Source organism: Tiliqua scincoides, chromosome 3, assembly GCF_035046505.1.
Source record: "Tiliqua scincoides isolate rTilSci1 chromosome 3, rTilSci1.hap2, whole genome shotgun sequence".
Lineage (NCBI taxonomy): Eukaryota > Metazoa > Chordata > Lepidosauria > Squamata > Scincidae > Tiliqua > Tiliqua scincoides.
The window spans coordinates 152,425,346-152,448,187 of NC_089823.1; the positions used below are offsets into that span (position 1 = coordinate 152,425,346).

Genomic DNA, 22,842 nt, shown 5'->3' on the forward strand with positions numbered 1-22,842 from the left:
TGGCAAGGCACTAATGGTCAATGCACACCATCAGCTTTTTGACAATTGACAAGGTTCACATCTCCCAATGGTCCTATTGATAAATGACCCTCTCCAAAATCCCATGGCACACCTGGGGACCATTTGTGGCACACCAGTGTGCCATGGCACAGTGGTTGAAAATGGTTGGCTTAAATGTCCTGCACTTCCAACATTCTCTTTACCAAGCCTCAACTGTGGCCTTGTTGAACAGGTTGGCTTAAGGGGTCCGCTGACATAACAGGAGCTAAATCTGTACCCTTATTAAAGAATATCTGGCTTAAGTGGCAGATAACCTGAATTGTATTTCTGTCCTCCAAGGTGTTTTCTTTCAGTGACCAAGACTTGGCAAAAGTTTTTTGAGTTATTGGGCATGACTAGAATGAAATCATGTCTAGCCCAGCCACAGCAGCTTCACTGACAATATGAATGCATGAGATAACATTCATGCTGTCCTTCACTTCCATTTGAGCCATATAATTTGCAGTCTTCTAGAAAAATACTGTACTTCTATACCACTGTAATCACTTGCAAGGCTGAAAATCTTGCATGCTAAAATAGCAAATAAGCTACAAATTGTTCCTGGCTGTGTGTGATGTTTTACCAACTTAAATTCCAAGTCCTCTGCCTGTGGAGTTTAAATGCACCTTGTCGACCTGATTGCAGTGCCTTAACAGGAATTTTGAAAAGACTCCTTTTTCTCAAGAACTCATCTATCCAAGGGGGGGGGGGGAATGTGTCTTCTGCAGAAGCAAACCTTACAAACCCCAGCTGTAAAATGTAAGGGAGAGATGTAATCACACAACCTCATTACTTCAGACTCCCTTTTCTCAGTTGCAGTAGGAAATGAAAGACTTCATTTTGTGAGTTGGTTGGCACTGGGCTATTATGTGGAAAACTGGATTTCCTTCATTGACAGTGCTTGTGCTATTACAAATTACGTGCATTAATTACATGAACAGGAGGGGTGTGGTAAGTGGCAGTTGTGAAACACCTGAAGTGTGGGTGTCGTTATTCTCACTCACTGCTGTCTTGGGATTTCTCACAGAAGGCACCAGCATAGCACTTCTTCCCATCACTGAAGGAACTGTTAACGCAAAGGCTATGGATGGCTTATGGAAAGGCTGTGTGCTGCTGCTAGCCCTCTACTTGGCTTCCTACCAAGGTAAGAAGCAGATTTCTGTTTTAGAGGGGAAGTAGAACTTGTATGTTCTAAGGGAAGGAGGCAGAATGGAAAGAATACTTGTATCCAAGTAGATAATGAGTAGCAAGTAACGAGTTTTTCCTGCATCAAACATGATATAATTTGGCCTATGTCTGAATGGGCAGAACAATGTTTTTGGAATGGGAGTTGGACTGAGATTAGAACTTTTATTAGAACTACTAACCTTATTTGCTGGTCCTTACAGAGAAAAGTATCCCAGCCAATGAAATACCTGCCTGGTTTGCGTTATCAATGAGTAACTCCAATCTAGTGGCAAGGCAGTTGCTATATGTACACTTAGTCTTACACTGGTGTTTTTCTTGAATGACAAAGTGTGAATATAGTCCTACAACCATGTAAATGTGCCTGGGAGTCCTGGTTAGCATATCTACCTTACTTTATGGCAGCTGTTGTGAGAACCTTCTAATCAGCACAGCTTAAAAATACAAATACGTCACAAAACAAGTGCATAGCAGCAAGAAACTGAAGGCTAGATGGCATGGAAACATATTCACCTGGAAAGGAGCGCCCGGGAATACCAGGTATAAGCCTATGCTATAGGCTTATACCATAGTCTTTTGAGACTGAAGGTTGCCAACCAACCTAAGGAGGGTGCTGCTAGGAACTTGGACAGCCTTCTCAGAGATCAGCATGAACAGGGAACGTGAGAGATCTGACAGGACTGCTAGAGCGTGTTCTAGCAATAACTTTCTTGCTGTGGAAATTCTAAAAATCTTTGGTATCTTTTCCCATGAGTTGTCTACAACTGCCACCCTCTTCTACAGAGTGTAGGCAGAACATTGCACTACGCGGTTTTTCGTGCTTGACTTGCTTTGAGGAAGCTCTATGAAGTGTATGCCTAGCCTAGTCTGAACAATACAGGCTACACCCAACTCCCACTTGCTTATATCCTAGCCAGGTGCACTGCTTCTAAGCTACATAGGACTCATCCCTGCCCCCAGGAGCTTTGCCCTGCTCAGCTGAAAACAATGCTAGACTCCTCAAGATCAAAAGATGAGGATTGGAACTTATAATCAAGGGTTCTTAAAGCACCATCACATTTTTTGTGATGTACAAAGCTACTTAAGAGCAACACTAGTGATGTGCAAAATGTGCTAGGATTCCTAGTACTAACTGCAGTCAATGACTAGTATTTGTTCCAATAAGTGAAAAACTCCTCTAAAAAATCATTTCCAGACACTCTCCATTCTTTTTCACTCCCAGCTTAGTTTCAGCCTCTTACTTGGAAAAGAAAACACAGTATGTGTTGGATTACCACATGTTCACAAGCTTTTGCTACAGGACATTCTTTTATTCTGAAAAGGAACCATAAGTCACTGTGACCATAAGTCACATAGCAATTTTTCTGGAAATTCTTTCTGGGAGAGAATGAGATTTGAGAGCTTCCCTACAGATTTGGAGAATAGTTAGTGACTAGTAGCTGATCTGATAAGTAGTGTATAATCCCTATGGATGGAAGTTCTCTGTGCTACCACCTGTAAATCCAGGAGTGTAAATCCACAGGATGTGGTGATGGCATCTGGCCTGGATGCCTTTAAAAGGGGATTGGACAAGTTTCTGGAGGAAAAATCCATTACAGGTTACAAGCCTGTGCATGTGCAACCTCCTGATTTTAGAAATGGGCTATGTCAGATTGCCAGATGCAAGGGAGGGCACCAGGATGAGGTCTCTTGCTATCTGGTGTGCTCCCTGGGACATTTGGTGGGGCTGCTGTGAGATACAGGAAGCGGGATTAGATGGGTCTATGGCCTGATTCAGTGGGGCTGTTCTTATGAGTGACAGCATGAAGGTCTCTTGCCTGACTACTGCTTCAGCTCTTCCAAAAATTAGGTGGGTTTTTTTTTTGTGTGGGGGGGGGGGTCCTCCAGCCAGGAGAGCTAACTGGGTTATGAATGGGTGATGATTCTCTTGCTGCTGTAGTTGCAGATGGCAGCACAAAGGAAAACTTGACCTGTCCACCCCCCCAAGATCTCTCCTGATCTGTCACAGACAGCTCAGAACCCATTAGCCTATATGTGAAGTTTTGATTTTTTGCCCCAGTGTGCATGACTTTACACTTACTTACATTGAAATGCATCTGCCATTTTGCTGCCGATTCTGCCAATTTTGATTGGAGAAATCCTTCTGGAGCTCCTCACAATCATGTCTGGTCTTCACCACTCGGAAAAGTTTGGTGTCATCTGCAAACTTAGCCACCTCACTGCTGAACCCTGTCTCCATGTCATTTATGAAGAGGTTGAAGAGCACTGGTCCCAGGACAGATCCTTGGGGCACACCGCTTTTCACCTCTCTCCATTGTGAAAATTGCCCATTGACACCCACTCTCTGTTTCCTGGTCTTCAACCAGGTCTCAATCCATGAGAGGACCTGCCCTCTAATTCCCTGACTGTGGAGTTTTTTCAGTAGCCTTTGGTAAGGGACCTTGTCGAATGCCTTCTGAAAGTCCAGCAGGAGGAAGTTTGCTTCTTTCACTGTGACAGGAACAACTTTGTTCTTTGCTGTTCAGTCTAGAAGAGATAGCAGCCATGGCCAGAGTCAGCAGAAGCCCTTGCTATCCTTCCACATTGACCTTGCTTCCATATCACTCTTGGAGAACAGTGTGTGCGCATGTCAATATGCTCACCCTTTAAAGGGGACAGTGGTCGGTCCCGCTTAGGTGCTTGTGGGGCTTAGGCTGCCCTGGCCAAAGTATCTTTCAGTAGTTAACTGAGCTCTAGCAAGAGTGTGTGGTGCCAGGGCCAGATCTGCAGTGTCCAGGAACAGGTGCAGCTGGCATACCAACCCAGCTTGTGAAGAGACTCCGCAAGCCATGGCCACCACCTGAATTTCCAGGTTCAGAGCTGTATCAGCAATATCCCCCCAGCTTGTGAACCTGAATTTTGAAGCAGAGCATAACCCCATCCAATATAAGCTGTACTCTAGTTCCCAGATCAGCGCACGTCTGGATTAAATTTCAAAACTGATTGTACTATTTGTAAGTAGGATAAAAGATGCTTAGTCAGGCTTTTGGAGATCAGGACAGCAATATCATGTGCAGTCTGTTACCCCCCCCCCCCATGACTGGCAACTAAATAATTATGGGAAAGTATATGCTAATGTAAATAATACATTACAGCTGTAGTCCAGTATTGCTCATACTCTATAAAACCTAGCAGTCTGCTTCAATCAGTTAAACACAAATGTATCGACTGTTGGGGTGCTGTTGTGGTTATACCCTCTCAACAGATTCTGCAGCTTTCATATGCTAGTGCAGGATTGTTGATCATATTGCTCCATCTATGTGCATGAAGCTTTACATAGAATGAAAGCCCCTGCCCAAGGGATTTACAATCTAGATACACAGAAGAGCAACAAAAGAGTTAGAGGAGAGGTGGAGAGCAAATGTTTCCCATAGAAGCTGGGCCCCAGATTCCTAGGAAGTAGCTCTGGGAGACAGGAATTATTTCAATCCTTCAAGATAACCACAGAGCTGTGCTAGACTCTGTTGGCTAGCAAGCCATGAGTAGGATGTTTGTTCTGTCCTGCCCATAGTCAGATGTTGCACCTTTTAGGAAATGTGTGGCCCAGTAACCCTAAGCCATATACAATCCTGAAGCATGTGGCAGTGGAGCTAAACAAGTAGAAGCCCACCCTATGGATTCAGGGGCTGGTAGCCCTTTAAGTCTGGAAAAACAGGTGGGGCTGGTCCAAGGGGAAGGCATGATGGAGATAGGAGGGCTGATGGAGTACTTAAGGGATCAGGGTGTATCCAGAAGGGGGAGGGACTATGGGAGATGCCAACCTGGGGAAGGAGGACGACTCCTTGTGGTGGGCCCTGACTGCACCCACCTCTGCCACACCTCTGCTCTCATTGACTTTGCCCCATTACCTCTGCTGTGGAAAGGAGGCCAGGAAGGCCCAGCTGGGACCTCTGGCAGAATCTTCCTTGGCACTTCCTCTTCTGAGCCAGGCGTGGCTGCAGGAACCTTCCCAGACATCAGAGCCCTATCTGAGGAGCCCCATGGGGCCAGGGCTAGAGTGAAGGCATCGGTGCCCTGCCTTCTCATTCTGCCAGGTGGCAGAACCCCCCATTGGTGCCCTGCCACAGTGGTCCCACAAGCCTCCTGGACCCTATTGAGTTGTTTGAAACGCAAATAAAACTTTACTTTGAACTTATCTCCTGGTCGACATCTCTGGTAAGAAGGACTCTGCCCTGTGGGACTGCGCCATATCCAATGGGAACCCCTTTGACATGCCCCTGTCTCCTTGGGGCAACTCAGCCACCCTGCTGGGACATGACAATGCAAAAATGAGTTTCTAGAGTAGCAATTTTCAACCTTTTTCATCTTATGGCACACTTTCATCTTATGGCACAAGGTGCTAAAATTGTCATGGCACACCATCAGTTTTTTGACAATTGGCAAGGCATGCTATAATGGCCCTACTAATGATTCCACTACAAACTCCCATAGCATTCCTACAAACCATTAGCAGCACACCAATGTGCCACAGCACCTGCGTTGAAAATTGCTGTACTAGAGCATCCAAACCTTGTTTGGGAACAAGGGATATTATGTTTTGCAGATGTAACCTTTGGGAATAAGGCATTCTCAGACCTCTTCACCTTGCCAACATGGACAACTACTGGTTGTGTTATAGTTCATTATTTGCAGTTATGGAAAAATGGCAAAATGCAACTGTGGATGATCACTTGGACTGGCGGAAGCTTGTGTACCACTTCAGATGATGCAATCTTTTCTTCCTGGCAATTCTGCCCTATTATGTTTTGTATTCTAGTCTTGTTAGTTAGGTTCCATTGTTAATCTTTCTGATTTTGTGCTTGGGGAAATTACCTGGTAGTCTGTACCTATGAGATAATTGTAGTTGTTGTGGGGCTTGTTCAAAATCTGATAATTGTTTTCCTTCTCGCCTTTTAAAAAACACATTGCAAAAAGCCTCTTCCAATAATCTTTCTCAATCCCTTTGTGTGTGCTTTCCTTATTGATAAGATCAAATGTGCCTTTCATCAGGGTGCATTTGGTGGCTCAGCAACTGAGAAAATCAGCTTCTAATGAACTAATGGGAGGCTGCTACATGAATTATCTGAATCATTCAGACTTGAAGTTTTCTGTGTATAGTGCTGCAAAAGCAGGATAACCAGACATTCTTTTTCCAGGACATGTCCTTTTTTTTTTTTGCCTTGTGTCCTGGAAAACAGCTTAAATGTCCTTTTCCCTGCAAGCAATTCCCTGCAGGCAATGCATAGCTATCTTGTAATAAATTATATGTAATATAGTTTAAAGTTTAATAAGTACAGGTATAACCTAATTATCCACAGATTTTTTTTACCTGTGGTTTTATCTCAGCAGGATGAGAAGGGCCCTTTAAATTAAAGGAAAAGTCATTTAACAATAGCCTCCTTAATGCAAGAGAGGGCAGCCGGCTGGCAATCCATCAATCATTCTCTCTCCAGGCACTTAGAACAGCTTCACTCCCAGGCAAGTGACCCCCCTCCCTTCCCCCTGAGCACCTGAAAGAATGCAAGTTATTATCACCTCCCAGGGAAGGGAGGGGTCCATGCATTGGAGAGAAACCTTTTTAAGCACCTGGAGAGAGACAGATTGCCTCTGTGTGCATTACAAAAAGTCAACAGCTGTTTTTAAATCACTGAGCAAAAGGACATTGTTTTCCAAATGGATTTGCTTTAATTTGATTTTTGTCATCCATGTGAGTTCTGGGAATGGAACCCTGGTCAATAATGAGACTCAACCTGTAATATAGTGTTTAACCACATGAAATCAAAGTATGAATATTTTTAGCTTTTATTTTGTCATGTCCTACATTGTTCTTGGATATCCTACATTTTGGGGTACTTTGTCCTTGTTTGCAGTTATGACATCTGGTCACCCTGTGCAGACATTATGGTACTAACAAGCTGAACTGGTTGTAGGCATTTTATGTTTAGAAGTGCAGCAGACAGTTATGAAGGCACACTAAATTTTTCACCAGAAGTTGATTATTTGAAAGTATAGATCAGTTATGTTTACTTCATTCAAGCATCCTCTTCACAGATGTCACTGTACCTATGGCCATACTATTTAACACAAAAGATAAGAAGTTGCAGCTTTTCCTGATGTGGAGATAGCAAGGAAGGAAACCTTGCTTGTTTGCTTCTTGTATACTAAGCTCCCATTTGAAGGCTTATGGGGGGGGAGGGGAGAAAGATGAGTCACAACCCTACCCACAGGGGAAGTTACCCATACATCCAGTTCACAGCCATAAGTGCATTTTGATGTGGTTAAGCTTCATCAATGACTCTGTGTGGTTCAACATCAATGTGGTTCAACAATGACTCTCATTGAGTGGCTAAGTCACTGTAGCTTAACCCAGTGGTTCCCAATGTTATTAGTACTGGGACCAACTTTTTAAAAAAAGCTCCTAGTAGAGGACCAATAGAGAGGTCCCCACTCTTTTGGGACCCACCCAGCTTTATGAAACTGAATAATAAAAAAAGTTTCACTTTACCAGCCATTCAAGCCTCTATTTTTATTCTTTTTACAGTGATGGTGGGACCTGCCTTCTGGAGCATTTGTTAAGCTATTCTGGTGGCCTTGTGTTCCCCTTCGCCTGGCTTTTGATAAGAGCCAAGGCACAGTTGCCTACTTGCAAGTAAATGCACAGTTGCGGCCCAGTCTCGCTTTCCATAGGACTCAATACATTTTTCTTGTCAGCTATCATTTTGCCAGTTACACGATCCACCCAAAATTGGGTCACAATCCACTGGTAGGCCCCAACGTACAGTTTGGGAACCACTGACTTAGCTGAATCTATTAACAGGATGATTGCAAATATAAAGTAAGAACCCTGTGGATACTGCTGAGTTGGTTGAGGGATGGGATACAACAGCAATACTCAGGGTGTATGTGTTCAGAACAGGCACTTGTAAGTTCTTGCTATGCCTTCCTTTGGCTTCTCTGCAATTGCTGCTGCGTGCAGTAGGGATAAGCAGTGGTCCCTATTAACATTGGTCAGATTAGGCAATGTACTCCATGAGAGCAAATCTTGCATCAAGGTCACCTCTATGTTATAAACTAAGTATTGACTTTATACTAGTTAAGCTATTAATGGCATTGCAAAAGAATTCTTCAAATTGTAGTTTGTTGAGAATGTGCTAAAAGTCTCTGTTAGGGAACCCTAACCTTAAACTGGGAGGGGGGAGAGAGGCATTTAAAGAAAATTTAAAACCAAAGGAAGTGGCAAGAAGGTCAGTTCCAGGTCCCTCCCTTTTGTGCTACTGGTTTGTTTGTTTCTTAACTTGTATGGAGCCTTGCCATGGGGGGAGGGAATCGTTAAACAACAGCACATACTCCAATACAGTACTCTGGAGTGGTGCATGCTACCCTGCTACTTCACTGTACAGGTGCAGCCTATTTATCCACAGATTTTTCATCTGCAGGTTTGTCTCAATGAAAATGGGGTGGGGGAACCGAAAGTCACACTCACCTTTGCCTCCTTTGCCCTGAGCTGGCATCTCAATCCATTTCCAGGCAGCCCAAAACACTGCAAAAAGGCTCCGCTTCACCCAGGCAGGGAAATAGCCCTGGGAGAGGCTCCCCTTGCAAAGGAACAGTAACATTCCTGGAGCCCCTGAGCCAGCCGAGGCTGAAGAGGGGAAGGGGGGACCAAAAACCTCTGTAGCCAGAACACTTACAGCAAGGTGGGGCGTGCACGCTCTTTCTCTCTCTCTCACTCACGGGCAGGTGCAGTAGCAACATAGGGGATTGCTTTAAAAAAATCCTGGGAGTGTTTGCATTGGAGCCACATGTGAGGATGAGCAGAGAGCTGGACTACAAGTCCCAGAATGCTCTGGGGCAGAGGCATTTCCATGATGGCTGTGGCCAGGTAGGGCTGCAGGAGCAGCAGCAGCGAGGAAGAGAACAACCTACAGTGCTGTTGGGAGGCTGCCTGGGACACCGAAGACTCCCAAGCAAGCTCAGGATTGCCCCTGTGAAAGGGGGAGGGGAGGGGATTGATAACAGCTGCCTTAGTTTCCTTCCATCCGGAAGTGTCAGGCTGCAGTGTATTTGTGTAACTCTATGAAATTTAGCACAATGCGTTTTTTGTTAATCATGCGGATTAACAGAGTCATGCGGAGTCACAGAATGGAACTGACGCGGATAAATAGGCTCCACCTCTATAGTACAAGGAGCATTTATTTAAAAGACTTATGCCTGGCTTTTCCTAACAGGATCAAAATGGTTTACAATATTAAAATAAATACAAGGTAGCATAAAACCTTGCATGAAACATTAAAGTACAAAACAAGTACAATAAATAGGTAATTAACAGCAGGAAGCATACTTAATATAATAAAATAGATAACAGAGCATACCCTTTAATTAGCAGCCTTGAGTCCTCTTGGGCAAATGGCAGAGGGAGAAATGCCATAAATAAATACCCAGCAACAATGGAAGTCGGTGGTAGTAGATAAAACATGCCATCCAACATTACAAAACGCTAGTTCCATACAATAGTACAACAATGACTAACAGCCCAATCCTGAGCTACCCAGTGCGTGGGGCTGCAGCGGCACAGAAAATGGCTGCCTCTGCATCCAGCATGTCCCAAGCAACCACCACTGCCTCTTTGGGAGAAGGGGACTTTTGTCCCCTTTCCCCAGGTAGAGAGAGTAGCCCTGCAATGGGGCTACTCACTTCTACAGTACCATGCTCCCTCCCCCTGGAATGCCTCCCACCATGCCCCCACCTACCTCTCTGCAGCAGAGCTCCGGTGCTCCACTGGTGCTAGCCCAGTGCCAGCCACCACTGGGCTAGCATCGGTGCTGTGCTGAGGACCACAAACAAGTCTTATGGCACATTTGCAACAGTGCGCACCAGCGCGCAGTGCATAGGATTGGACCTTAAACCTTCCCCCAACTGTCTCCAAAAGCCTTGCAAAATATGTTTTGAGTCCTTGCTAGAACCTCTTCAGAGTTGATATAGTCCTTAATGCAAAAGGGATGGAATTCCACATTAGAGGTGCTACCACAGTAAAGGCCCTGCTTCTAGTTCCCTCCTATCCCACTTCTATCAAGGGTGGCATGTAAAGCGCGGCCTCCTCAGAAGTTCTTCAGGAATGAGTTGGAATGTATGGAAGCAGACAGCCCCAAAGATATCTCGATCTATTTCCTTGAAATGTATTTTCAGAAAGCATTTGTTTGAATCAGTTTGGGTTTTTCTTCTGTATATGGATAGAGGGACCCTTCTCTTTTCATTTGTTTGAATGATGCAGAAACCAGCAGAGGAGAAGCTGCTTTTTTACCTTGAACATATTTTTGTATAATCCCACACACTCTGCTGTGACTGAAGATAAATAGGATAAACTTTGGTGCAATTGCAACCTGCAATGCACATCTGGGTGTCTTTTTTTCAAAATGAGAGATGAATGAGGGAGTTCACTCTTCCCTTTCAACCTGGCAAATTATGGATAGTCCAAACATTATCAGACTCCCCATGGTGTTCTCTCTGTCCTGTGATTACAGAATCAAGACCTCCCGTGATTCTGTTGTGGTTGCAGTACAAACTGTTTGCCCTATGGAGTGTACTGTGCCTACAGTATAATCACAAGATGTTTATTCCCATCATGTTAGTTATTAAATACAGAGTTGGAAAGCAGGTCACAAATGCCTAAGGTTATGGCAGTCCTTTTATTATCCTGCCCAGTAAATTCAATGTTCAGAGCCTGTGTGACCAACACAACAACACCCTGCATCAGATTTCTACAAAAAAGTGACCTCATTAGCATTTTTAAAGCATCCCTGCTTTCAGGAACCCTTTTCTTCCCTCAGGTGTGTCACATTATCATGCAGAGTGCAAATGAGAAAGAGATCCCATCAAAAGAGTGTAGGAAGCAATTGGTGTGGGTGTGGCCCACTCCCAAATGATGATGAATAGGCAAGGCAGGCTGAAGAGGAAACATAAGCATCTAAAAGAGGTCTTTTAGAGAGCATCTAAAAGAAAGCATCAATGACTTTCAAAAGTGAGCTAACTACTCCCACTCTCCAGGGCCCATGAGAGGGGGAGGTGCAGGGGTAAATTGTGCCCAGGCCAAGGGTCAAAAAGGAAAGCCTAGGGTTAAAAAGGCCTGAAAATTTCCTTGTATCTTACATTTCCTGATTTCACCAGGGTCCATAAATGGGGGTGCAGGGGATAAATCAGACTGGGGTCAAAAAAGGGGGCCTGGGAACCAAAGGAGAGGAGCTGGAAATTTCCTGGGATCTAAGAAAATGTTTGCATATATTGTGTGAAGACTAGCATTCACATTTTGTGTGAGCCTACTTAATTTTATATACCAGGGATCTCCATATCTGCAGATCCCATATCTGCTGATTCACTTATCCTCTGATTGGATTAGGGCCCCCTAGCACACACTCCTGTGTGCACCCCCTCTGGAGACAAGGGGAACTCCACTCACCTCTCCTCAGGAGGGGTTACAGAGCTCAGCAGAGGCTGAAGACATCTGTATCTGAGGTTTTGAGCTCTGAGGCTCAAAACAAGTGATATTTTTAATGCCTTGTTATTGGGTGGCCTGGGGAAGTCTGTATCCACAGTTTCAGCTATGGGGGGGGGGGCGGTTCCAGAACAGAACCCCCATGGATTAGGGGGCACACCTGTATTGTAATTCATAGAAATTGTGATCCAGTGGAGAAGGAAGGGACCAAGGAAACTGTACCCCCTGATAAAATTCCTTTTGGAGGATCTGCCAGTCTGCCTAGATCCCAAGTTTCTGATAGGGTCAAATTTGCAAATTCACTCTTTTGACAAGGTCTCATTTTTGTAGGCACTCTGTGTAAGGGTTTAGCACTGCCATCTGTGGGCTTGCTTGGCCTTTGTAAAAACATCCCTCCCCTGCTTCCCCCCTCTTCCTTATGCTGTAAGCACTGCACACTGATGTGTCCAATCATGCATTTAATGAAGTGGGCTCTACCACAGGAACTAACGTTTGATGCCACAAGTGTTTATCCTAAAACTGCACCTGCAACAGGCTGTACTTATTCCTGATGTACCTATCCAGGATTATGATGCTACTGTATCACTAAGCAATGCAGCAAATGGTTCCAGAGTGAAGCTGATTGTTGCATTGCTTAATAAAAATGGCAGGTAAAAATTAAGCACCACAGAGGGCTTTGAAGGTAAGAAGAAGGAATTTGTGCTGGATCTGGAACCAGATAGGAAGGTGTCGTACACTTGGGTCTCACTCCCAGGGTTTTGGGGTGCTCAGAGTTGTTGGTTCTGAACCCTAGAGCCCTCAAAGATCCCTGTTTGGTAGTACTGCCACCACCCTGTAAGAGCCAGTGCCTCAGTCCAGGGAACTCGAGACCCTCTAGGCTTAACTATATCCCTTGTAGGCACTGAGCACTTTCTTTACTTAAAGTCTCAGTCCTCAAGTTACTAGTCCACAATGAGGATGTTTGGTAGCTTGCTGAACAGCTAGGCAGGATTCTGAACCTTTGACCCCAACAGACAATGAACCAACATGGTAAAAAGGTTTTCTACTTTAATAATTTTAAATAATATTATTTAAATAAGTATTTAATAATATTAAATTTTCTAATTTAATAATACATAAGGTTACAAAAAGGTTACAAAGGCAGCAAATGCTAGAGGCATAAAAAACTTCTAGGAAACATATCAGCATAAAACAACAAAGCTAACTGGCTAACTCTATTATTCTCTAACCCTCACCTGGGTCAGCTTCTTTTGTAGATCCTCAGGCCAGTTACCTATGGCCACATGGTCCTGGCGGGGTAGGATGTGCACCCACCACCTCTCTCACCAAGAGACAAGGAGCAAAGACCCTGTCCTCCAGAAGTGGGGCTGGAAGCTTGCCCTCTCAGCTCTTCCCTCCCCCTGGAGATCTGCCTGCATTCCATCCTTGATGGGCATCTTTCTGGCTGCCTAGGTGCTACATAATCACCTTCCATTGAGATGTAAATCCTAGCAGCTAGGAAATGCAAGCCACTTCTGTGTTACTGTTTTAGCTTGGTTCAGGCCTTGCAATGCTACTAGGCCTGAACTGTACATATTCATGACAGAAGGCAGTGATGGGATTTTAAGGTTGGGTTGTGACATGATTGGTGCAACGTAAGATGTAGGTTCATAGGCGTGGCAACTCACAGCCCTTGGGCAAATCTGATGATGAGACCTGGTCCACCCATACTTTTTTCCTGTGTAGGTGGTAGAGGCAGCCAATACAATAAGGAAATTCATTCCTGAGTTATGCAAGTTGCTGAGCAGTGGATACTGACGGGGAGAAAACTGGATGAGCTGCCATGATAAGGAGGAAACAATGTGCCGGGTGTAACCCTGAATCTGGGACAGTCACCTGAGGGTTTTTGCTGCTAAACCTGTTTGTCTTTTGTAATAGCCTGGCGCAATGCAGAGCTCCAGGCTTATGCAGAGGCTGTGATTAACAATTGTCTGTGCAGTCCTGCCCTTTACGAGATTTTTCTGGAATTGTTCCCATATCACAATACATGATAACCTACATTGCACCAGATGGAGCTGCCAACACCTTTTTATTCCACAATCATTGCATGGCAACAGTGAGAATATTACAGTGAAAGGAAATAGGGGGCAGGTAGTGAGTATAAAAGAGATCTAATGCAGATGCCAAATGCTTCTATACAGTCATTTTTAAAAGTTGCTGGATATCACTGAAGCCAGAAAGCTTTGCTGGTTTTCCTTGCTGGTTCAAACTGATGCCTCTTTCAATAATTGTTTTGCTCATTTTAATTATTTAAATTCATTTGAGCCAGTTTAATATTTTAAATAATCCACTAGAGCCTAGAGAATCTTGTTTCTCCTGAATGGGATGGGCTTTTTGACTACTAATTCTTCCAAACAAAACTATTAGTTTTGTCTTGAGAATACCACAATTGGCTTGTATGGCTCACTCTGTGTATGTCATTTGTCCCACACTGGTAAAGAAGTTAGTGCTAAACAATTAAATTAAAGGGCAGGGATACCTTTGTAAGAATTTCACTTAGAAAAAAATGAATTACAAAGCTTGGCAATTAAATTCACAAGGATTGGAGAATGTGATCTGCATTCATTTATTTATTTTATTTATATAGGTGTTTATATACCGCCTTTCTTTGGTCGTCAGATTTCTCCTCAGACTTTAATCCAAGGTGGTTTACATAGGCAGGCTGTTCTAAACCCCTGCTCTAAAGGGATTTTTACAATTGAATAGTTCGAGTCTTTCATAGAACTTCTCGTTCCAGCTGGATTCCTTCCAGATCTGGCCTCTCTCTGGCCCTTTGCCTCCCACACTCCACTTGATGGCAACTCCGCTCTGCCACCTAGGGTCAGCTCATCAATATATCAGCATACTGGTTTTTGCTGGCCATACAAGACTACTGGCCTAGATCAGTAGTTTTGTGCCTGCCCAAGACTGATAATGGGACTATGAGAATAAGCCCCTGGGAGAGGAATGGTGCCTTCTGAAAGCCATAGGTTCCTTGCCTGAGGTAGACATTGCTGAATGCTTGCTGAAGCCATCTAGCTGTGGAAACAGGTACTGCACCAAAAAGATGAATTGCCCTAGGACATTGGTGGCGAACCTATGGCACGTGTGCCAGAGAGGGCACGCAGAACTCTCTCTGTGGGCACGTGCACCATCACCCCAGCTGTCCCCCGCCTGCCCCGCCTTATTGCAGGAGAGTGAGGAGGAGCCTCCAACCCCGGCTCGGCTGGAAGCCCTTGGAGGCATCCACAGGCCTTGCCTGGCCGGGGGCAGGGGTGGGGGGGACGGGGCAAGGCCAGCAACCCACTGAGGGGCGCTCCTCCACCCTGAACAGGCGCAAGCCTCTAGGCTGCACGCCTTGCCATGGAAGGCTGAGGAGCCTGCGCAGCCGCAAAGCCAGCTTCCTCCTGCTTAGCAGCAGCTGGGGCAAAGGAGGGAGGGGCGAGGCCAAGGGGGGGGAAGGAACGGACAGCAGGGAGAAGAGGGAGATCCAGGTGTGCTCCCAAGGTGCCCCATCCAGCCAGGCCACAGGGAGGAGGAAGGTTGAGAGGCTCTGTGAGGGGACATTTCTTGCATCACCCCCCCTCTGCCCAGCAGCCCAATGGGAGCGCTTCCTCCCTCCCCTGTCTAGGGTAAGGTGGGCAGCTCACAAGTGGCATGAGGGTGCGGCGTGTGGGCGGGCACAGAGAAGCTGCTGCTGCAGGCTTTGGGGCGGCAGCCCTGCATGTGGTGCTGGTCCTGCCTTACTAAGAAGTAAGTCTCATTAAAGTCAATGGGGTTTACTCCCAGGAAAGTGTGGATAGGGTTGGACTGCCAGACCCCAACCCTATGCATGTCTACTCAGGAGTCAGTTCCATTACAGTGGATGAGGCTTGCTCCCAGGAAAGAGTGCCTGGGATTGCAGCCTTGGAGCCCGCTCCTGTGCTTATCTACTCAGAAGTAAGCCCCATTAGAGTCAATGAGGCTTACTCCTAGGAAAGAGTGGCTGGGATTGCAGTCTTAGAGCCCACTTCTGTGGGTGGGGCTTTTTTAAAACAAAACTTTCTTGTTTGAGAAAATAAGCAGTGGCAAGGTCTTGCAACCACCTCCTCCCTGCCAATATTTCTTTACCCAGCATGTAATTACTCTGTGGAACTCTTTGCCACAGGAAGCAGTGATGACAACTTGCCTAGATGCCTTTAAGAAGGGATTGGACAAATTTCTAGAGGAAAAGTTCATTATGGGTTGCCATTTTGGCATCCTCAGTTTCGGAAGACTATGGTATCGTGCTCTGAATGGTGGTTCTGGAACAGAGTGTCCTCTCCACTCTGTTTACCCACGCGAAGCCTGGGTAAAGTAGGTATGGAGGATAGGCTGTTACCCATGCAGCAAATCCCCCCTCTCCACGTCGCTGAAATGGTCCAATGGAAAGGCAGAAGCCAATATGGTTGGTTCCAGCGGCGTCGCAGGAGTTGTCAGAACATGACTGTGTTCAGCCATGAACTGCCTCAGGGACTCCAGCTCCGGATTTTGCCTCGAGGTTGACTCCTGAAGCCTTTTCCATAACTGGATGTAGCCACAAGGCAGTGGAGGTTTGGGATCAGAGTTCTCCTTCTCTCAGATGAGCTGCCTTCCCAGGCTAACGTGTCCCATCTACCTGGTGGTTACGGGTTACAAGTAATAGTAGGTAAAAGATGTTGATGTATGAGTTGTTTTTTCTAAACTAAAACCTCAGTATTCAGGTTAAATTGCCGTGTTGGCACTTTGTGATAAATAAGTGGGTTTTGGGTTGCAGTTTGGGCACTCCGTCTCTAAAAGGTTCACCATCACTGCCCTAGGATGTCTTGCTGGATCTTTCCCACCTTCAGAGACCCTGGAGCGGCTTCTGCAACTCATTTGGAAAGAAAACAGGACCACGAGGAAGTGCTGAGAGGGGTAAAACTAATAAAACTTTCGTTTTATTAGTAAAAAAAGAGTTTTATTTCAGCTTTTGATAGAATTTTACATTATATGCATTATTTCACATTTGCCAGAAAACACACTTCTATCCTTTAGGCTTCATGGCTGACTGAAGTTTTGATCTCAGGTCATAGTTTAACATTCATGACTATTACACCCACCACCATGTTGGCTCTCCACTTCTTCCCACAGCACACAATTCATGGGTGTGGTGATTGCTTATTTGTCTGTAAGGGGGATTTGATAGATACATGCATGGGGGACCCAAGTCTATCAGTGGTTACTAGTCTTGTTGGCTATATGCTACCTTCAAGTTCAGAGCAGGTGGTGTGCCAATGAAAAACAGTTGCTGGGTGGGGGGCAACAGTGGGAGATGACTACTTGCCTGCCTGCCTGCCTGCCTGCTTGTGGGTTTCTTGAAGGCATCTGGCTGGCTGTCATTGGAAGCAGGATGCTGGACTGAGCAGACTTGTGATGTTATTCAGGATGACTCTTAAACTCTACATGTAAAGTATATCCATAATATAAAGAAAAATAAAGATGGTCACATGTCCATGTGTGAAAAATTATTGCGTTAATCTTCAACCCACTGAATGAGGAACAAGATTAGGAGGCAAGTTACTAGCAGTCACTCCTCCAAGCACAGAACAGAATAATCTGCAAAGTGGCAACTGAAGGTTTGGCTTCAAGAAGTAGAGTGGGAAGGTAAGTAGGAGAGAGGCATCAAAGCAAGAGCTTTCCTTAGCCAGTTTGACTTTTCAGGGAACATTCTGTACATGGAGAAAGTGGGATAAACGTAATTGAAATAAGAACAAACTTTTGTTTAAAAAAAAACACCAAGAAAGGTTTTGCCTGGTAAAAGTTGTTGTTTTGTTTTGGAGGGATGGAATTAAAGTAGAGCAGTATTCTCAGTGTTTGTCCTCCGCTGTACCACTTCACATGGCCCACTTGTTCAAAGTACCAGTGGAAGTAACTGGCAATGACATCATTGCCAGTTGCTTCTGGGTTGGTAGACCAGATGTGACAAATACAGTAAGAGACTCAAGATGGACAGGAGGGCTTTTTCGAGTGTGGAAAAGCAGGCTTTGGAGCTCTGCCTGCTAACCTGAGCCTCCTACCATTGTTTGTTGCATTACATTCCTGGTCTTGCTGCTAGGTGATGTGTCCAGGATTCCCGTGAGTACCACAAGACATTACCTCAAGTACCACTGGGTGGTACCCATACCACTGGTTGCAAAACACTGAAGTAGAGGATCTAAGCCATGGAAGAAACATTTAATGCTCTGCAGGTTGCACATTATTTACTGGTGATGGGAAGGTTGAGCCCTGCTTTCTGGATTGTCTTGAAAAAGAATTACTTAGATCTTGTTAAGACTGTGTATCAGTTCTTGAATAGGCTTCCTGAACAAGAGATTTTCAGAGCTAGGGTTGCCAATTGGCCAGAAAGGTGGTCAGATTTGCTTCTGCACTTTGACAGTTACTGGAGCAATATGGCTCAGCAGGTAAAACATTTTAGACTGAGCTGCTGTGAAAGAGGCTGCTAGGGGGACTGAAGTGATGGTTCACGCCTGCAGTGTAATGCAAATACATTGAGAAGGGAGTCCCTCTGGGTAAACTTGGGTTTCTGGTTGAGGTACTCAGCCAAGACAGCTCAGTTTCAGTTCCTTATATAAGCATGGTGTAAGTAAATGTAGCTAGTGGTGTTTGAATTAGAGAGTGGATGGGGTAAGAAAGCAGAGAGGGCTCAGACACTTTACCAAAATACTATTTTAAGAGCCATGATTTGGCTACAACTGGGTGGAGTTCAGTGCTGGGGCTTGTGATTTCATTAAGGGGCCCTCTGTCATTTCCCTTGTGGGGAGGCTACAAGCGTCTATGCTCAGGCATATCCCTAATGACTTGAAATTGTTATAACAAGTTGGCCACATTTACCACAATGTGTATGATGACAATTCTAGTATGGTAATCTTTACATTTTCATTATGTTGATCACGTGGTTTCCATGTGCTACAATTATGCACCAAAGATTAGGGCTGTTGATTCCTGATGCTTAGACAGTGCTGTTCCTTTAACAGGAGGGCTGCCGTATTTTATTTTACTGACCCTGCTGCAAGGACGGTAAAAGGATGGTTTGCTAATAGGAAGGGAAGGAATTGTGGAAGGGGGAGGAATGGGACCATTCATGTTATTGAGGTTACATTTGAATTGAGTTATTGTATGAGCAAACCTGAGGGTGCTATTTATTGGATTAATTCATCCAAAATCAGTTTATGATTTTTGTTGATGTTTGGATCCGTGACTGACCTGTCTCATATTGGAAGAAGACTATGATTGTTAACAATGTGGTTTTGTTTAAACAATCATATGAGTTTTCTTACTCATTGTTAATAATTTGTTTAGCACTAATTCAGTCTTTATCAGATTTGGCTCTATGTGTGGGAACCTGAGATTCAGATACTTCTTCAATGGACTCCATTCTTTTGAGTCCATAGCTGAGCTGAGGGGCATTTCATGGTTCTAAACCCAGTGCTTTTTTTGTTTAAAAAAAAAAAAAAAAAAAGGTGCAGGAACTCACAACTTGTTAATCTTTTGTTTGTTTGTTTGTTTGTTTGTTTATTTGTTTATTTTTAAACCATTTTTTATTGGAGAAATAAGTAATAAGATACAACTAGACGTAGTCAATAACTATACACACACACACACACACACACACACACGTCCATCCCGTGTGAGCTCCCTGATAGCAAAAGCACTCATGCCACAGCTGGAGTGAAACATAAAGGGGTGGGAAAGACCTGGCAGGGATCAGGTCTACCCCCATCACCCATTGGGAGTGTCTGCCTTGGACCTTTCAGGCTCTCAGTCTCTTGTGCTGAGATAGGGAGGGCTCCAAATACAGGATCCCCCCAATAGTCTTTGATGATTGTGTGCGTGCATGTATCTCCTACAGGACTCTTCAGGGAGGAGGGTTCAGAACACCTGCCCTGGCTGGTAACTGCTGCTGTAGCTCCTGGAGTGAGCCCCCTGCTGGAGGCTGTGGGTTAAGTCCTACCTGGGACTTACCAAAAAAAAAAAAAAAAAGGCAAAAAAAAGCCTGCCTGGGAGTGAACTTTGAGGAGTTTTGCAGCCTCAACTGGCCCCCCTTTTGGCAACTGGCAACCAACCTTTATATTTTGCAGCCATGGAGCACCTCCCCACCTAAGAAAAAAAATTATCCCTCATGGGGATTTGAACCCCCAACGTCTGGCTCCACAGACCAGCACTTAAACAATTGAGCCATAGGAGCTCGTAGACTCAAAGTGTTTGGAACTAATACTTCAGGTGCTGATGGCCACCAGCTGGGTTCAAGACCTTATATATTAGTTCTGAGCACTTTGACAACAGGAGTTCCTGTAGGTCAATGGAGAGGGTGCTGGCCTGTGGAGCACAAGGTTAGAGGTTGACTACAGGAATTCCTATAGCCCAATGGAGAGGGTGCTGGGCTGTGGAGCACAGTGTCAGAGGTTCAAATCCCGCCCTAGCCAGCAGTGCAAAAAAAAAAAAAAAAGGATGGAGCTAGTGGGGGGAAAAAGGTGCCGGAATGCCATTCTGGTGCGTTCTATTACAAAAAAAGCCCTGTCTAAACCCAACATTATGTCCATCAGTCTACTTTTGGTTCAAAATGAAATCAGAGCGACTTTATTAGATGGGAAAAAACCATGTTGCTGAAATCTAATCTGTCTTTTTCATTCTGTTCACAGCTGCTGCAAGTCCCCTGTCTTTGCAGAATGAGTGTGCAGATGGCCCGGAAACATGGTGTCGTGATTTCCCAACCGCAGTGAAATGTGGGGCCTTGGACTACTGTCAGAAAATGATGGAGCTTAATGTTCCACGGGTGAGTATATACATGCCAGACAGATTCCTTGCTGACAACCATCATAAGTAACCATCTAACTAGGGCTTGACTTGCACTGTGGAGCACCATAATTCAACCCAGAAACATGTAAACAAATAAAAATGAAAGTGCTTGGAGCATGCATAGCATGCATTTGGCTTGCCATTGAGTAATGAGAGTTATCAACTGATCAGAAAACAGGTTTTAATGTTTGTATTTGGCGTGGGGGAAGTACACAGAAGCTCCACCAGCTGACAACTAGCAGACCTTCTCAGTTCCCTCTTAGAGTCCTGAGATTTCACCAGATATCACCCATATCAGCTTAACTTATTTTTGCCTGGCCCACTGGTGTACACATTTGGTCTCTGTTGTGTATATGCAACACTGGGCAGAATTGGCTTAATTACCATACTCACAAGGGCCAGAAATTTGCCCTTCATTTTTCACCTAGAGGTAACATTCTCTGAATGCAGAAATCCAACATCCATTTCTATGTTTGTACAGCAAAATCTGTATGTATGTTTAGTTCAGTTTAGTTAACACTAAAAAAACCATTTAAGCCCTTTAAATGTATGTATTTTACTCACCATAAAAGTTTGAACCTGAGGGTGTATTTCTGTCTGCCTCAATCAAATTAATTGTTTGGCATTGCACTGCTCCCTTTCTTTCTCCCAGGGAGGTCTGGTCAATGCTTCATGTTATGTGAAACATACATCCACTTCCCAAAATAGTAACCACACACTTAACTTCACCCATTCCTTATCAACACCTAAAACAACTTACTCAGTTCTTTAAAGTACAGATTGTGTGCATTTTCTCACTTCTAGCCAATGGCAGCTTTACTTCTAATGGAAATAGAAGTTTGACAGATGATGATGCCATTTTCTTTGTGGGATTGTGGCATTGGGTGGATAAGAACATAAGAAGAACATAAGAACAGCCCCACTGGATCAGGCCATAGGCCCATCTAGTCCAGCTTCCTGTATCTCACAGCGGCCCACCAAATGCCCCAGGGAGCACACCTGATAACAAGAGACCTGCATCCTGGTGCCCTCCCTTGCATCTGACATAGCCCATTTCTAAAATCAGGAGGTTGCACATACACATCATGGCTTGTAACCCGTAATGGATTTTTCCTCCAGAAACTTGTCCAATCCCCTTTTAAAGGCATCCAGGCCAGATGCTGTGTCACCACATCCTGTGGCAAGGAGCTCCACAGACCAACCACATGCTGAGTAAAGAAATATTTTCTTTTGTCTGTCCTGACTCTCCCAACACTCAATTTTAGTGGATGTCCCCTGGTTCTGGTGTTATGTGAGAGTGTAAAGAGCATCTCTCTATCCACTTTATCCTTCCCATGCATAATTTTGTATGTCTCAATCATGTCCCCCCTCAGGCGTCTCTTTTCTAGGCTGAAGAGGTGGGCCTCTTTGGATAGGGTTTCAAAAAATCCCCACTTGTGCCACAGTCCTGATCCTTGGCTGCTTACCCATTGGCCTGCTATTTAAAGTAAAAAATAAATAAAATTGAAATGTAAGGTCAAAAGTGCGCAATTAATGTCACATGTAGTTTGCCCATCAGATTCCTCTTAAAACTGCCCCAATCAATGGAAAGCAATAGCTTAGAAGCATACGTGCATTGTATATATACAGTTCAAAATTCACACCCTAGCTTTCAGTCAGAGATTTCAGATATCTACTGGTCAGAGTAGACTAGACTCTGTATGGCATGATGGCTCAGAGACTGAACAGCACTCAGGACTTCCTCATTTCAGATCTCACTTGTGCCATCAATTCACTAGGTGGTTTTAGACCATGCAAGTCCCTCTCAGTTTAAGCTCCAATCTGGGAAGAATAATATGTGAATACCAGTGGGTTGACCCAATTTTTAATGGTTCATGAAATTGACAAGACAGACTAGGCTATTGGTGTCAAAGGGTCCCCTGCTGCTTTGGGGGGTGGCGAGCACTGCTACCCAATCACCATTAGAGCCACACCCCCTAGCATTTATAAATCAGGCAGCAGCCTCTAGGGCCTCAATAAAGTTTGGGAATTACTGCATAGTGTCAAGATGATACATTTGAAGCACTTCGTTCACTCAGAAAGCCCTATATGCACATTTTAATTTTTTTCTAAGGTTTTAGCATTTAATACTTGCAGCAAATATGGCAACAAATGCAGGGGGCAGGGAATAGGATAAGCATTCCAAGTGTGAGTGGAAGAAAGTAAGGGAGAAAAATATCTGGAAAAAATTCAACATGTAAATTTGCAAAAACATCTTT

At 44.6% G+C, this 22,842-nt stretch overlaps 1 protein-coding gene across 1 annotated transcript in view; it reads left to right on the plus strand.

Annotated features, from left to right (window-relative positions):
- Positions 1-1,122: 1,122 nt before the first annotated feature.
- LOC136645161 (prosaposin-like) overlaps positions 1,123-22,842 on the plus strand; it is a 41,171-nt gene continuing 19,451 nt past the window's right edge. The window contains exons 1-2 of the mRNA XM_066621403.1: positions 1,123-1,183; positions 20,428-20,561. Coding sequence (XP_066477500.1) covers positions 1,123-1,183; positions 20,428-20,561 — 195 coding nt within the window. The remainder of the gene's footprint in view (positions 1,184-20,427; positions 20,562-22,842) is intronic.